This window comes from Ranitomeya variabilis, chromosome 2, assembly GCF_051348905.1.
Source record: "Ranitomeya variabilis isolate aRanVar5 chromosome 2, aRanVar5.hap1, whole genome shotgun sequence".
NCBI classification, from domain to species: Eukaryota; Metazoa; Chordata; class Amphibia; order Anura; family Dendrobatidae; genus Ranitomeya; species Ranitomeya variabilis.
Genome location: NC_135233.1, coordinates 1,099,792,005 through 1,099,809,468, shown reverse-complemented (window position 1 = coordinate 1,099,809,468; position 17,464 = coordinate 1,099,792,005). Strand labels below are relative to the sequence as shown.

General features: G+C 48.3%; 1 protein-coding gene across 20 annotated transcripts in view; it reads right to left on the bottom strand.

Annotated features, from left to right (window-relative positions):
• OTOF (otoferlin) overlaps positions 1 to 17,464 on the bottom strand; it is a 298,562-nt gene that overhangs the window by 65,462 nt on the left and 215,636 nt on the right. For all 20 annotated transcript variants that reach the window (XM_077291809.1, XM_077291810.1, XM_077291826.1 and 17 more), the window contains 8 exons: positions 13,887 to 13,960; positions 12,057 to 12,183; positions 11,779 to 11,833; positions 11,559 to 11,690; positions 11,408 to 11,470; positions 11,006 to 11,090; positions 10,313 to 10,472; positions 2,678 to 2,864 (listed from right to left, as the gene is read on the bottom strand). In XM_077291809.1, the coding sequence (XP_077147924.1) occupies positions 2,678 to 2,864; positions 10,313 to 10,472; positions 11,006 to 11,090; positions 11,408 to 11,470; positions 11,559 to 11,690; positions 11,779 to 11,833; positions 12,057 to 12,183; positions 13,887 to 13,960 (883 nt within the window). The remainder of the gene's footprint in view (positions 1 to 2,677; positions 2,865 to 10,312; positions 10,473 to 11,005; positions 11,091 to 11,407; positions 11,471 to 11,558; positions 11,691 to 11,778; positions 11,834 to 12,056; positions 12,184 to 13,886; positions 13,961 to 17,464) is intronic.

Genomic DNA, 17,464 nt, shown 5'->3' with positions numbered 1-17,464 from the left:
ATATTAATTAACCAACTGGGACACCAGGGATATATTAATGAACCCACTGCACACCAGGGATATATTAATTAACCCACTGGACACCAGGGATATATGAATTAACCCACTGCACACCAGGGATATATTAATTAGCCAACTGGGATACCAGGGATATATTAATGAACCCACTGGACCCGAGGGATATATTAATTAAACCAGTTTTTGAATAATTTTTAACCCACTGCGAAAGGATGTAAAAAGAAAATTCAGCACAAGGACATCAGCTAGAGCATCGGATGGGAAATATGGTTTTAATGGGAGGTCAGGTTTTGTGGGATTTATGGACAGTGCCGAGTCGCTCTTCTCCATTGATCTTCACTCTTTCTGTAGGTTTCTACCCTGTGGTTCGCGTTTTCTCTAGCAGGCGGCCATTGTGCCTCATTCCCATATGTCCCCTCTGTGGCGTTAATAATTAACGCCGGCACTTTAGACCTGGACACTTATGACTCTGGGAAGTTTAACCATCTGACAGCATAAAATATCATCATTCCTCCCGCAATAACAGTCGGCTTCATGAATTGCTAAACGCTTCCAGCACCAGAGATAATTTATGGATAAGACATGGTCTCAGCGTCGACATCTTCCCATGAAATTTGCTTTATCGCTTCATTTAAAGATTACGGTAGGTTGTGACATTACTAAGATTTGCGCCATTTCCAGCTCGTAACTGGCGGCACCAGGATTCACGGAGCAGAAATAATTGCTGCTGTCAGAAGATGAATATTTCAGGTTTATTAAAGCCATCACTCTTCCCTGTTCTTTTTCGTCCAGCCGTAAAGTGTTGAAGAGTGCGAAGATTGGAGAGAAATCCAGAGAAACTGAACAAGAAGCATTTAAAGGAATTCTCTGGACTGATCTGTAAAAGCCCAGCGGCCATGTGTACAAGGAGCACATGTGGACATGGGACTTTCTGCAGTTATTACACATGTAAAGTAAGAAAAACGGAGCTCTTCCCTCCCAGCATTCCTCTCCCAGGAGGAGCTCTTCCCTCCCAGCATTCCTCTCCCAGGAGGAGCTCTTCCCTCCAGCATTCCCCTCCCAGAAGGAGCTCTTCCCTCCCAGCATTCCCCTCCCAGGAGGAGCTCTTCCCTCCCAGCATTCCCCTCCCAGGAGGAGCTCTTCCCTCCAGCATTCCCCTCCCAGGAGGAGCTCTTCCTTCCAGCATTCCCCTCCCAGGAGGAGCTCTTCCCTCCAGCATTCCCCTCCCAGGAGGAGCTCTTCCCTCCCAGCATTCCTCTCCCAGGAGGAGCTCTTCCCTCCAGCATTCCCCTCCCAGGAGGAGCTCTTCCCTCCCAGCATTCCCCTCCCAGGAGGAGCTCTTCCCTCCCAGCATTCCCCTCCCAGGAGGAGCTCTTCCCTCCCAGCATTCCCCTCCCAGGAGGAGCTCTTCCCTCCAGCATTCCCCTCTCAGGAGGAGCTCTTCCCTCCCAGCATTCCCCTCCCAGGAGGAGCTCTTCCCTCCAGCATTCCCCTCCCAGGAGGAGCTCTTCCTTCCAGCATTCCCCTCCCAGGAGGAGCTCTTCCCTCCCAGCATTCCCCTCCCAGGAGGAGCTCTTCCCTCCCAGCATTCCTCTCCCAGGAGGAGCTCTTCCCTCCAGCATTCCCCTCCCAGGAGGAGCTCTTCCCTCCCAGCATTCCCCTCCCAGGAGGAGCTCTTCCCTCCCAGCATTCCCCTCCCAGGAGGAGCTCTTCCCTCCAGCATTCCTCTCCCAGGAGGAGCTCTTCCCTCCAGCATTCCCCTCCCAGGAGGAGCTCTTCCCTCCAGCATTCCCCTCCCAGGAGGAACTCTTCCCTCCAGCATTCCCTCCCAGGAGGAGCTTTTCCCTCCCAGCATTCCCCTCCCAGGAGGAGCTCTTCCCTCCTGCATTCCCCTCCCAGGAGGAGCTCTTGATTGACAGATAACAGCTTTCAGGGTTACATGACATGAACTCAGTGAGCAAACAGAGTCAGAGAAGACTGATCTGAAGGCTGATGAAGTCATAGGAGCCTGGTCAGCAGGCTGATGATGTCATAAGAGCCTGGTCTGAAGGCTGGTGATGTCATAGGAGCCTGATCTGAAGGCTGATGAGGTCATAGGAGCCTGATCTGAAGTCAGATGATGTCATAGGAGCCTGATCCGAAGGCCGATGATGTCATTGAGAGATGTCCTAAGCCGGGGTCCAGAAATGTCTGTACTAGATTACTTGAAATCTGGCCTATTCACCCCCCGGAGTGTCCTGTGACATTACAGTGGAGAGGGCTTATGCGCATATACCCAGAGCAGGTGTTCTCCGGAAGCCTTTCAGTCATTCCTGAACAGTATGGGGAATGTGTGCATGATGGCCTATCACAGAAGATGTCAATAGAGGGGTCTCTCAGTACCCAGCCTCCCAATATCCTGAATTGAAATTTGCAAGCATCGACTCCCATCATAAAGGGTCCTATGGGCCCCATGTAATTCCACATTTTTCTAGAAGAGGGAGCTGAAAAAGAAAAGTGCAGTCACTCACAGCCACAAGAGCTGATCGCTGGGGATTTAAGCTGCTGGACCCAAGGATATTCATTCATTTATTCATTCATTCGTTGGTCTTCTAGCAATAGAGCAATAAATCCAGTAGAATTCACTTGACTGCACCCCAAAACCCCTTTCCCTTTTTACCTTTTGCCCAGCAAAGGAGACTTGCACGTAAGGATCTACTAAGTCTTTGTTTTCTCCTATAAGCGCTTTCTTCACGTTGGCCATGATGCTGGTGTTCATTCGAGGTAGACCCTCGGCACGGTAGATCTTGACATAGAATCGAGCCCACTGCCGTTCTGGAGGAACTCCATCTGGAAGGAGCAGGTTCCTGTAAAGGAGAAACAAAACTATTTTTCAATTCTCTATGAGTAGTAAACACAGCCCAGATGGAAATGTTCACCCGTGAAGACCAGTTTATCATTTTTAATGATCAGAGATATGTTTTTCTAATACGGAACTGCAAATCCTCTGCAGTAACACATATATTTAAAAATTAAATCCTCCACAGCCACCACTAGAGGGAGCTTCCTGTATACAGAGATACATAAGATCCTGTCTGCAACCACCACTAGGGGGAGCTCCCTGAATACAGAGATACATGATAAGATCCTGTCTGCAGCCACCACTAGGGGGGAGCTCCCTGTATACAGAGATACATGATAAGATCCTGTCTGCAGTCACCACTAGGGGGAGCTCCCTGTATATAGAGATACATGATAAGATCCTGTCTGCAGCCACCACTAGGGGGAGCTCCCTGTATACAGAGATACATGATAAGATCCTGTCTGCAGTCACCACTAGGGGGAGCTCCCTGTATACAGAGATACATGATAAGATCCTGTGTGCAGCCTCCACTAGGGGGAGCTCCCTGTATACAGAGATACATGATAAGATCCTGTCTGCAGCCACCACTAGGGGGAGCTCCCTGTATACAGAGATACATGATAAGATCCTGTCTGCAGCCACCACTAGGGGGAGCTCCCTGTATACAGAGATACATGATAAGATCCTGTCTGCAGTCACCACTAGGGGGAGCTCCCTGTATATAGAGATACATGATAAGATCCTGTCTGCAGCCACCACTAGGGGGAGCTCCCTGTATACAGAGATACGTGATAAGATCCTGTCTGCAGCCACCACTAGGGGGAGCTCCCTGTATACAGAGATACATGATAAGATCCTGTCTGCAGCCACCACTAGGGGGAGCTCCCTGTATACAGAGATACATGATAAGATCCTGTCTGCAGCCACCACTAGGGGGAGCTCCCTGTATACAGAGATACATGATAAGATCCTGTCTGCAGTCACCACTAGGGGGAGCTCCCTGTATACAGAGATACATGATAAGATCCTGTGTGCAGCCTCCACTAGGGGGAGCTCCCTGTATACAGAGATACATGATAAGATCCTGTCTGCAGCCACCACTAGGGGGAGCTCCCTGTAAATTTGTTAATATTGAGGTCAATATATATATATCCAGTATGCACGGAGCTCCATCTTGTCGTCAGTCTAGATACAGTGCCTTGTGAAAGTATTCGGCTTCCTTTTTAACCTTTTCCCACATATCATGCTTCAAACATAAAGATACCAAATGTAACTTTTTGGTGAAGAATCAACAACAAGTGGAACACAATTGTGAAGTTGAACGAAATTTATTGTTTAATTTAAATTTTTGTGGAAATTCATAAACTGAAAAGTGGGGTGTGCAATATTATTCGGCCCCTGTAACGTAATACTTTGTTGCACCACCTTTTGCTGCGATTACAAGTCGCTTGGGGTTTGTCTCTATCAGTTTTGTACATCGAGAGACTGAAATTCTCGGCCATTCTTCCTCGGCAAACAGCTCGAGCTCAGTGAGGTTTGATGGAGATCGTTTGTGAACAGCAGTTTTCATCTCTTTCCACAGATTCTCGATTGGATTGAGGTCTGGACTCTGACTTGGCCATTCTAACACCTGGATACGTTTATTTGTGAACCATTCCATTGTAGATTTTGCTTTATGTTTGGGATCATTGTCCTGTTGGAAGACAAATCTCCGTCCCAGTCTCAGGTCTTTTGCAGACTCCAACAGGTTTTCTTCAAGAATGGTCCTGTATTTGGCTCTATCCATCTTCCTATCAATTTTACCCATCTTCCCTGTCCCTGCTGAAGAAAAGCAGGCCCAAACTATGATGCTGCCACCACCATGTTTGACAGTGGGGATGGTGTGTTCAGGGTGATGAGCTGTGTTGCCTTTACGCCAACATGTCGTTTGGCATTGTTGCTAAAAATTTTGATTCTGGTTTCATCTGACCAGAGCACATTCTTCCACATGTTTGGTGTCTCCCAGGTGGCTTGTTGCAAACTTTAAACAACACTTTTTATGGATATCTTTGAGAAATGGCGTTCTTCTTGCCACTCTTCCATAAAGGCCAGATTTGTGCAGTGTACGACTGATTGTTGTCCTATGGACAGACTGTCCCACCTCAGCTGTAGATCTCTGCAGTTCATCCAGAGTGATCATGGGCCTCTTGGCTGCATCTCTGATCAGTCTTCTTCTTGTTTGAGATGAAAGTTTAGAGGGACGGCCGGGTCTTGGTAGATCTGCAGTGGTATGATACTCCTTCCATTTCAGTATGATCGCTTGCACAGTGCTCCTTGGGATGTTTAAAGTTTGGGAAATCATTTTGTATCCAAATCCGGCTTTAAACTTCTCCACAACAGTATCACGGACCTGCCTGTTGTGTTCCTTGGTCTTCATGATGCTCTCGGTGCTTCACACAGAACCCTGAGACTATCACAGAGCAGGAGCATTTATATGGAGACTTGATTACACACAGGTGGATTATATGTATCATCATTAGGCATTTAGGACAACATTGGATCATTCAGAGATCCACAATGAACTTCTGCACTGAAAGTAAAGGGGCCGAATAATATTGCACGCCCCACTTTTCAGTTTTTGAATTTCCACAAAAATGTAAAATAACCAATAAATTTCGTTCCACTTCACAATTGTGTTCCACTTGTTGTTGATTCTTCACCAAAAATTTACATTTGGTATCTTTATGTTTGAAGCCTGATATGTGGGAAAAGGTTGGAAAGTTTCAGGGGGCTGAATACTTTCGCAAGGCACTGTATTTAGACTTTTCATCATGCATCTATGTTTCTGCACAGGATTTGCAGACCTGTATTAACATAAACTAAGCTCTAGCCATAAAATATATCTAAAAAATACAAAAATATCTTTAGGGGTGGTTTATGGCTGCTGTGTATAAACAAGGTTTATTAGAGGAAAAGGATGATTTGCTTCTCACCGGGATTATGAGTTGCACAGTGCAGCACCACAAATCCTCCCTTCTGTGTCAGCGGTGTTATCCTATCTTGTCTCCCGTGTAAGGATATGGACACGCTGCCCACGTTTCCCCCTTGATGGAAGCAGTTCATTGTAGAAATGTGAAGTGTAATGTAACCTGCAGATTAACCCCAGGTGTTTAACCTGGTGACAGATTCCTTTTATGTTTGGGATTAGCCCATATTGGGAGGGGCTTAGTGTTAGGGTAAGTGACTGCTTCCTGTTAGTTAGTCAGATAGGGTTTGGGCAGAAAAGCAAGCAGTGCTGCATGAAAGGGTGACTCTCAGAGGAGAGGACAAGGGATAGCATGATCCTAAAAAGAAGACAAAGTGGCCTTCCGTAAGGTGTTCTCCGATAAGATGCCGAGTCACGAACCCCGGAGCCTGCATTAGTAACGGATGTAAGCAGGACTGAGCACGACGGACTAGTGGGGGTCCTGAGTGTGAGGGATCCAGGGAGCCAGTAGTGGAAGAAATAGGACGCAGATTGGAAGAGCAAGTAAGGAGGCCTGCTGATCAAGAGTGCAGCGATAAAGCTGGGATGTGGTAGAGTAGGACGAAACAGTGCGCCTCACTGGCCCTGGAGTTTGAATTGATCTTGGCCTCTGGTCTGGAGTCCGACTTGATTTTGGGGTGTGGTCTGGGGTCTGATTTGATCTTTGGGTCTGGTCTCTTGTCTGATTTGATTTTTGGGTCCGGTCTGGGGTCTGATTTGATCTTGGGGCCTGGTATGGGGTCTGATTTGATGTTATGGTCTTGGTCTGGGGTCTGATTTGATCTTGGGGCCTGGTCTGGGGTCTGATATGATCTTATGGTCTGTTCTGGGGTCTGATTTGATCTTGGGTCCTGGTCTGGGGTCTGATTTGATCTTATGGTCTGGTCTGGGGTCTGATTTGATCTTGGGGCCCGGTCTGGGGTCTGATTTGATTTTGGGGTCTGGCCTGGCATTCGATTTGATCTTTTGGTCTGGTCTGGGGTCTGATTTAATCTTGGGGCCTGGTCTGGGGTCTGATTTGATCTTTTGGACTGGTCTGGGGTCTGACTTGATCTTAGGACCCGGTCTGGGGTTTGATTTGATCTTGGGGTCTGATTTGATCTTATGGTCTGGTCTGGGGTCTGATTTGATCTTGGCGCCTGGTCTGGGGTCTGATTTGATCTTGGCGCCTGGTCTGGGGTCTGATTTGATCTTAGGGTCTGGTCTGGCGTCTGATTTGATCTTTTTGTCTGGACTGGGTCTGATTTGATCTTGGGGTCTGATTTGATCTTTTAGTCTGGTCTATGGTCTGATTTGATCTTGGGGTCTGGTCTGGGGTCTGATTTGATCTTAGGGTCTGGTCTGGGGTCTGACTTGATCTTTTAGTCTGGGGTATGGTCTGATTTGATCTTGGGGCCTGGTCTGGGGTCTGATTTGATCTTTTGGTCTGGACTGGGTCTGATTTGATCTTGAGGTCTGGTCTGGGGTCTGATTTGATCTTGGGGTCTGGTCTGGGGTCTGATTTGATCTTATGGTGTGGTCTGGGGTCTGATTTGATCTTGGGGTCCAGGTTTTACATGACTTAGGGGGTCTGTGATTTAATGCCCCCGTCCCATGCTCTGCATGTTTGTTAGGAGGACATGATGGAGGTTGGGGGTCATTGTAACATTTGTGGTGGGGCACGGTGATTTCTGACTGATGGACGGCTCTCAGTTGTTTGTATTGATCGTTTTCCTCATCTTTCATGCTTTTCAGGCCCCCTCCCGTCTCCTGGTTCTGCCGCTCCCCCGCCCCGCTCACTCTGCCTCCTGGTTATGGGGAGCCTTTGGCCTTAATTAATAATGATAACAATTCAATTAAATCTCTGGTAATAGCCCCACATCCTCAGGGGAACTCCATTATTAGAGTGGCTGAATGTGGCGGCGCTCCAGGGGGAGTATCCGCGTCTCCTGCTGCTGTGACCTGGTTTCATGGCCCCCGCTCCTCATCTCTGTGGGTTAGTTACAGATACAGGTACGCCTCACAAAATTAGAATATCATCACAAAGTGAATTTATTTCAGTTCTTCATTACAAAAAGTGAATCTCCTATATTATATAGAGTCATTACAGACAGAGTGATCTATTTCACGTGTTTATTTCTGTTAATGTTGATGATTATGGCTTACAGCCAATGAAAACCCAAAAGTCATTATCTCAGTAAATTAGAATAATTAACAAAAAACACCTGCAAAGGCTCCTAAGTGTTTATAAAGGTCCCTTAGTCTGTTTCAGTAGCTCCACAATCATGGGGAAGACTGCTGACCTGACAGATGTCCAGAAGGCGTCACTGACACACTCCACAAGGAGGGGAAGCCACAAAAGGTCATTGCTAAAGAAGCCGGCTGTTTACACAGTGCTGTATCCAAGCAGATTAATGGAAAGTGGAGCGGAAGGAAAAAGTGTGGTAGAAAAAGCTGCACATGGAACCGGGATAACCACAGCCTGGAAAGGATTGTTAAGAAAAGGCCATTCAGAAATGTGGGGGAGATTCACAAGGAGAGGACTGCTGCTGGAGTCATTGCTTCAAGAGCCACCACACACAGACGTATCCAGGACATGTGCTACAAGGGTCACATTCCTTGTGTCAGCCGCTCATGACCAATAGACAACGCCAGAAGCGTCTTACCTGGGCCAAGGAGAAGAAGAACTGGACTGTTGTCAGTGGTCCAAGGTGTTGTGTTCAGATGAAAGTAAATTGTGTATTTCATTTGGAAACCAAGGTCCCAGAGTCTGGAGGAAGAGTGGAGAGGCCACAATCCAAGCTGCTGGAGGTCTACTGTGAGGTCTCCACAATCAGTGATGGTTTGGGGAGCCATGTCATCTGCTGGTGTAGGTCCACTGTGTGTTATCAAGACCAAAGTCAGCGCAGCCGTCTACCAGGACATTGTAGAGCTCTTCATGCTTCCCTCTGCCGACAAGCTTTTTGGAGATGGAAATGTCATTCTCCAGCAGGACTTGGCCCCTGTCCACACTGACAAAAGTACCATTACCTGGTGTATAAACAACAGTATCACTGGGCTTGATTGGCAGCAAACTTGCCTGACCTTATCCCCACGGAAGATCTATGGGGAATTGTCAAGAGGAAGATGAGACACCAGACCCAACAATGCAGAAGAGCTGAAGGCTGCTATCAAAGCAACCTGGGCTTCCATAACCCCTCAGCAGCGCCACAGGCTGATCTCCTCCATGCCACACCGCATTGATGCAGTAACTGATGCAAAAGGAGCCGCGACCAAGTATTGAGTGCATCATTTTTCAAGCTGGTGTTATAAAGTATTCTAATTTACTGAGATAATGACTTTTGGGTTTTCATTGGCTGTAAGCCATAATCATCAACCTTAACAGAAATAAACACGTAAAATAGATCACTCTGTGTGTAATGAATCTATATAATATAGGAGATTCACTTTTTGTATTGAAGAACGGAAATAAATTAACTTTTTGATGATATTCTAATTTTGTGAGAAGCTCCTGTATGAGTATTAGATAACCGTAATAATGTTATTACAGGAACACAACGCTTATATTACACTGCATTACATGGTCTCCATAGCAACCTGCTGTGTGGGCAGGAGACGCCATGACAGGCTAAGCTCCACCCTCTCAGGTAAGATCCACCTTCTTAGGTAACCTCCATCTTCTCAGGTAAGATCCCCCCTCTTAGATATGCACCATCCTGTCAGGTAAGATCCCCCTCTTAGGTAAGCTGCACCCTCTCAGGTAAGATCCCCCCTCTCAGTTAAGATCCCCCTTCTTAGGTAAGCTCCACACTCTATGGTAAGATCCCCCTCTTATGTAATATTCCCACTCTAAAAGGTAAGATCCCCCCTCTTTGGTAAGCTCCATCCACTCAGGTAATATCTGCCTTTTTAGGTCCACCCTTTTCTGTAAGATCCACCCTTTTAGGTAAGCCATGCCCTCTCTGGTAAGCTCCACCCTTTTCCGTAAGATCCGTCCTCTTAGATAAGACACACACTCCTAGGCCAGGTTTACCTTCTTAGGTAAGCCATACCCTCTCTGGTAAGCTCCTCCCCTTTCCTGTAAGATCCGCCCTCTTAGGAAAACCATACCCTCTCTGGTAAGCTCCACCCTTTTAGGTAAGCCATACCCTCTCTGGTAAGCTCCACCCTTTCCTGTAAGATCCGCCCTCTTAGGTAAGCCATACCCTCTCTGGTAAGCTCCACCCTTTTCCATAAGATCCACCCTCTTAGGTAAGCCATACCCTCTCTGGTAAGCTCCACCCTTTTAGGTAAGCCATACCCTCTCTGGTAAGCTCCACCCTTTCCTGTAAGATCCGCCCTCTTAGGTAAGCCATACCCTCTCTGGTAAGCTCCTCCCCTTTCTCTGGTGGTGAAGGTTTCAGGTTGCCATGTCTCTGGATGTCCACCCCGTACCTGCAGCAGGCATGCGATCCTTCACAGTAACTCACCCCTCGATGTCATCCTCATCTGTCTCATTCGATTTATGGGGCGTCTTTATGTTGTCACCTTTCCCGACCACGGCGACGTCACACTTGAGATAACCCTTCACCCCGGCGGTGATGTCATCGGGGTCGGAGAGGATGGCCCACTTGTGGTAGAACTGGTGCTCTGTGGAGACAACGACGCTCATGACGTTCCAACACGCAGAAATGGTAATTCTGGATCCATAGACCCCGCCTACAGGAACGCCCCAAACACCCACTTTTGGGAGTGGTTTTGTTAACCATGGCCCCTTTTGTGGGACTGACTGATGACAAGTAGTAACTAGTGACTGTGATTAAAGGGGTATTCCAGCACAAAATCATCACCTATCCAAGGCGATAGCTAGTAGATCAGTGGAGGTCCCACCACTAAGACCCCCAACAGTTGCTTTTGTCTGTATAGCCCTATAGACATAAGGAAACAAAGGGGGTGTCCAGTACTAGAAAAACATGGCCGCTTTCTTCCAGTAACAGTGTCCCGCCAGTCTACAGGTTATGCCAGGTATTGCAGCTCAGCGCAAAACCTAAAGACAGGGTTGGCGCTGTGTCTAGATGATAGCGGCCATGTTCTTCTAATCCTGGACATCCCCTTTAATGTTTTGATAGACAGTTATATACTTAATAATGGGCTCATCACGTGTGGCCGGGGCAGACACTTACCAGGCTGAGTATAGACCGTCCCCACATCCAACTTAAAGGAGCCGACCAAGGTGCCACTGCGCAGCAGGTTCTTGGAGTGGATGACCTGTGTGGAGCAAAGAGTGACCATCAGTCAGCAATACTCTGGGACCCTCAAATATCTGTGACCTCACTGTGGCAGATCCAAGCAATGTCGGCGAGATCTGCAGACGATCGGATGTCTATGGCGGTCTGCCGGCGGATCTGACAACCCTGCCCCAAGAGCAGCGACGCCTCCTCCCTCTACATCTACTATTACCTCGCTGCAATCACTGCCATGTCTGGGAATACAGTCAGTGTCACCGGGAGGAAGAGACATGCCGGACCCTGGATCAAAGGGTTATTGGGGGGTCTGTGGATGGGATGCAAGGAACCTCTACTCACCGACAGTTTGATTATTTTGTCAAACATCACGTCTGGAGGCACATGGAAGTCAAAGACGAAGTACTGAGGGGAAAGAGAGACACCATGAGAAACCAAGAGATCTGCACACTCCTCTCCTGAAAACACTCCCACTCCCCTCCCGCTCTCTAACCTCATTATAGTAGGGGCAGTTGGTGGACTCTTTCATGGATGTGTATTTCTTCTCTTCGCCAACTTCCACGCACACAACTGGATCCATGTTGAGCCCCACCAGCTGCCTCGCTTCGATCACCGTGATGCTGACCTGTGGGGGTCACAGAACAGGATGACAAATACCACGGAGGAAGAGGTCATCTCGTTATAGCTGGGGATGTGGCCTGGGGGGAACTTACTTGGTAATCCATGGGCCGCCCGGCGCTCGGCTCCATCTTGATATCAGGCTTGGACCTAATGAGACAGATCAATGTTTATTATCAGTAAATAATGGGGTTCACTACAGGTGCTGTTTGCTGCCCCCTGAGATTGGTACACCCAAAGAGGACGCCGAAGTACAAACTGGGGACCAAGAGAAGACCCGGCCAACTGGCACCCTACAAGAGGACTCCTAATCCAAAAGGGTCTCAGCACCTTCAATGAAGGTCACATGACTCTCCTCACATCAGAGGGTTACCTTTTATTGGAGACATTGGTTGTGAGCGCTGTGACGGAGGCCAGAGATATGCAGTCGGGATCCAGGCCTCCCCCCAAGCGGATCGCTTTCCGGTCCAGATCTTCAGTCTCCAGGACAGCGGGTTCGTCTATAGGGACAAAAGATAGTTATGGAATTAGGGCTTTGTGCCTGAAATTGGCACAAAATATACGCTTTTGACACAGAATGTGGAGTTAGGGCTCATGAACTCCACACCGAGGGTGCACGGGAAGGAGGGTGCACGGGAAGGAGGGCGCATGGGACAGAGGGTGCACGGGACTGAGGGCGCATGGCACGGAGGATGCATGGCACGGAGGATGCACGGAACTGACGATGCACGGCATGGAGGATGCACGGCACGGAGGATGCACGGCACGGAGGATGCACGGCACAGAGGATGCACGGCACAGAGGATGCACGGCACAGAGGATGCATGGCACAGAGGATGCACAGAACTGACGATGCACGGCACGGAGGATGCACGGCACGGAGGATGCACGGCACAGAGGATGCACGGAACTGACGATGCACGGCACGGAGGATGCACAGACGATGCATAGCACAGACGATGCACGGCACAGAGGATGCACGGCACGGACGATGCATGGAGGATGCACGGCACGGAGGATGCACGGCACGGAGGATGCACGGCACAGAGGATGCACGGCACAGAGGATGCACGGCACAGAGGATGCACGGCACGGAGGATGCACGGCACAGACGAGGCACAGAGGATGCACGGCACAGAGGATGCACGGCACAGAGGATGCACGGCACAGATGATGCACGGCAGAGGATGCACGGAGGATACATGGCACGGAGGATGCACAGCACGGAGAATGCACGGCACGGAGGATGCACGACACCCCAGGGTCAATATATGACGATACAACCATCTCATCTACATAAAAACTGGAGTGTATTCTGGCCCATTATGGTACTGATATGTGGGCACTGTAGTAAAGTACTAAGGAGGCCAGAAATGGTGCTGAAACAGAGGGTGCAAGGCACAGAGGATGCACGGAATTGAGTATTTGTACTATTATGTGTCACATTATGGTACTGTTATTAGAGCGTCTATGGCACTGTTACTAGGGGTCTATGGCACTGTTATGTGCCCCATGTATTGTACTACAGCACATTATGGCACTGTTATTAGAGGGTCTATGGCACTGTTATTAGAGGGTCTGCACTATTATGTGCCCCATGTATTGTATTATGGCACATTATGGCACTGTTATTAGAGGGTCTGCACTATTATGTGCGCCATGTATTGTATTATGGCACATTATGGCACTGTTATTAGAGGGTCTATGGCACTGTTATTAGAGGGTCTGCACTGTTATGTGCCCCATGTATTGTATTATGGCACATTATGGCACTGTTATTAGAGGGTCTGCACTGTTATGTGCCCCATGTATTGTATTATGGGCTGGCACATTATGGCACTGTTATGTGCCACCTCCATTGTACTGTGGCATATTGGGGCACTGTTGTTACTCGGCACAGTCTCTACAGACAGTAGCAATAGATCAGCGGATCTGACGGTCTGGAGCAGCGGACACTATAGTCCCTGTGTGTTGGGGACACCCGGTAGGACAAGTTGTCTCCTTTCCTGACATCTTTTATTAATGCCTCCAGCAGATATTGTTCTACTTTGTGAGTTAGTTGACCGAGGTGTCTACAACCTACAAATTGCAGTAAGATGAGTGCTGAGGCCATCGCCATGGACCTAGAAACTGTGCCAAGATGTTCTAGCCGGAGGCCTACATTAAATAGTCATCATGGGGTGGAGCGCTGTGGTCCGGTTACCTGGCTTCCTTCCGTCTTCCTTTGGGGGTCGAGTCTTTCCGAGCTTCATGGCAGAGAATACACCTTTACCGACTCTGTGGAGAGAGAGCGCAGGAATCACACAATATCCAGAGCGAGCGGCGCCCCCCACAGGTGGAGCTGGAGATAGCCCACCCTGACTTACCTACGCGACTGCGAGCAGAAAGTCCAATATCTAAAGGGGTTGTATCCAGAGAACTGAGAGAACTAAATACGGAAGAATGGTTCATTCTTACCGGGGGGCAACAACTTTCTCTGCACCATAAATAACTTTTTTGGATATTTCAAACTCCACCCAATATGTCTCACAAGACCATAAGATCCCCCCACAGAGGAGTCTGGGGACCTCTTGTGTGAGCGAGGTAGCCCCTGCCCTACTCAGCTGTCCTTGAGACAGTGGTGGGACTTCCCGCTGTGAGAAGGAGAAGAAGAGCTGCTTCATGCAGAGCCCACTATCATGGCTGCCACCACATACTGTAAAAAACTGATCGTTTCACATTCACATATATTGGTAATTTTTGTGTTTTTTATGTTTTATAGTTGGATTTTTCACCTTTTCTATCTCTAGTACAGACTGACGCTGGCAGCGGCTCATCTCCCGCAGTAACAATCCATGTGGGAATCCAACATGACCGATATAGGAGAGCCCAATACACATTATACCTCAGCAGGCAAGGACCACTGTCACTAATATGTATAGCTGAGCTTTATGCCACAAGGGCAGAAAACCCTTAAAGGGACTGTCCACTACTAGCCAGCCCTTTAAAGTGAAGTAAGAGAAACATCAAAACAACAGTATTCTGACACATTGGTGCCGCTCCACCAAATTCAGCACTGTGTCCCCCTCATCGGTCTGCTGGAATCAACATCTGGAAGTGGCATCCTGTGAGCGCTGCTGCCAATCAGCTGCCAATTCATCCAAGTGGAGTTTCTTCTGATTGGCTGCAGCACTTTCATGGCACGTCGGCGGGATGTTAATCCCAGCAAAAAGGTGGAGACGTGGAGAAAGGAGGAGCGGCTCTAGTCCGAGAGGTGAGCATTGATATTTTTTTTTAAAAAATCTCTTCTGTATGACGATTAATAAATGATTGGCCAGTAGTAGACAATCACCGCAAGCTGAAGTTATCAAACTGAACTGATATCAGATAATTCCCAATGAAAACAAAAGTCCCAGACGCATCCTGAGAGTCCATAGTTCTAAAGTAGCTTCTGCCTTACACCCGCCATGAAGTAGCTCCTGCCTCATACATGCTCATGAAGTAGCTCCTCCCTCACATCCACCCATGAGTAGATCTTCTCTTATACCCACCCATGAGTAGATCTTCTCTTATACCCACCCATGAGTAGATATTCTCCTATACCCACCCATGAGTAGATCTTCCCTTACACCCACCTGAGTAGCTCCTCCCTCATACCCACCCATGAGTAGCTCCTACCTCATTTAATCCATGAAGTAGCTTCTCCCTCATACCCAACAATTAGTAGCTGTTACCTAATTACCATCCATGAAGTCGTTCCTACCACAAATATTCCCATGAGTAGCTCTTCCCACATACTCGCCCATGAATACCTCCTCCCTCATTTCATCCATGAAGTAGCCACTCCCCTGTACATTCCATTAATAATAATAATCTTTATTTTTATATAGCACTAACATATTCCGCAGCGCTTTACAGTTTGCACACATTATCATCGCTGTCCCTGATGAGGCTCACAATCTAGATTCCCCATCAGTATGTCCTTGGAGTAGCTTTTCCCTCATAGCCACCCATGAATTAGCTTCTTCCTCGTATCACCCAAGAGGAGCTGTTACCCATTTACTATCCATGAAGTAGCTCCTACCTCAAATATTTCCATGAGTATCTCTCCTCTCATACCTGCCCAAGAGCAGCTCCTCCCTCGTATGCATCCATGATGTAGCTTCGCCTTCATACCCACCCATGAGCAGCTCCTCCCTCATATACATCCATGATGTAGCTTCTCCATCGTACCGACACATGAGCAGCTCCTCCCTCATATGCATCCATGATGTAGCTTCTCCCTCGTACCCACCCATGAGCAGCTCCTCCCTCTTATACATCCATGATGTAGCTTCTCCCTCGTACCCACCCATGAGCAGCTCCTCCCTCTTATACATCCATGATGTAGCTTCTCCCTCGTACCCACCCATGAGCAGCTCCTCCCTAATATATATCCTTGATGTGGATTCTCCCTCGTGCCCACCCATGAGCAGCTCCTCCCTCTTATACATCCATGATGTAGCTTCTCCCTCGTACCCACCCATGAGCAGCTCCTCCCTCTTATACATCCTTGATGTAGCTTCTCCCTCGTGCCCACCCATGAGCAGCTCCTCTCTCATATACATCCATGATGTAACTTCTCCCTCGTACCCACCCATGAGCAGCTCCTCCCTCTTATACATCCATGATGTAGCTTCTCCCTCGTGCCCACCCATGAGCAGCTCCTCTCTCATATACATCCATGATGTAATTTCTCCCTCGTACCCACCCATGAGGAGCTCCTCCTCATATACATCCTTGATGTTGATTCTCCCTCGTACCCACCCATGAGGAGCTCCTCCTCATATACATCGTTGATGTTGATTCTCCCTCGCACCCACCCATGAGGAGCTCCTCCTCATATACATCGTTGATGTTGATTCTCCCTCGTACCCACCCATGAGGAGCTCCTCCTCATATACATCGTTGATGTTGATTCTCCCTCGCACCCACTCATGCAGTGGCTGTTACCCAATTACCATCCATAAAGTAGCTCCTACCATAAATATTCCCATGAGCAGCTCTTCCCTCACACCCACCCATGAGTAGCTCCTCCTTCATACCTATCATGACGCCTCCCTCATATATTGCAAACAGTAACCCCTCCCTCATGCCCACCCATATAAAGTCACGGTCTTAAAGGAGAACTGTCTGTTTTAAGTATTCAAGCAAATCTCTTACAAACTAAGCAGAGATGACGTGAAAATAAATAGATTTTACTAGATAACGAAATGCACCCACTGCCGTGCCCCATCGGGGTGCGGTGACTTTCACGACCGTTTTATGTACGCAGCACCCAGACCTCCTAGACCTCACCATACGCATCTCCTAGCTATATCCGACCAGGGCTGAGTGCGTCTAATGAGTGTCGTGCACACAGGAGCCCGTCGTGGGTCTCAACAGCTCGGCTATCCATGATCCGTGTTCTGAAAATCAATATTTGCCGGATCATATACATCTGTTCATGGACCTTTGCTTTCGGTGACTCGGCTCCGGCAGATGCTGCGATGTTTGGACTGTGCTTCTGGAACGTTCTCTGCCCCGGGAGTTTCTCAGTGGATCAGGTCTGCGGCTGTTTTCCTCCCAGCACAGCGCCACCAGGCTATGCAGGCAGGGTCAGGTATTGCAGCTCAGTTCTTGCCGATAACATTTCTGTTCTTGTCTCCTTTTCTTCAAATTTCGATAGCATTAGTTCCATGTGAATACAAGATGCAAAAAGTATGTGCCCCCCTTCTAGACATAGGCCTTTCTTCCACATAGCGGGGGTCTGTGGAGTCTCAG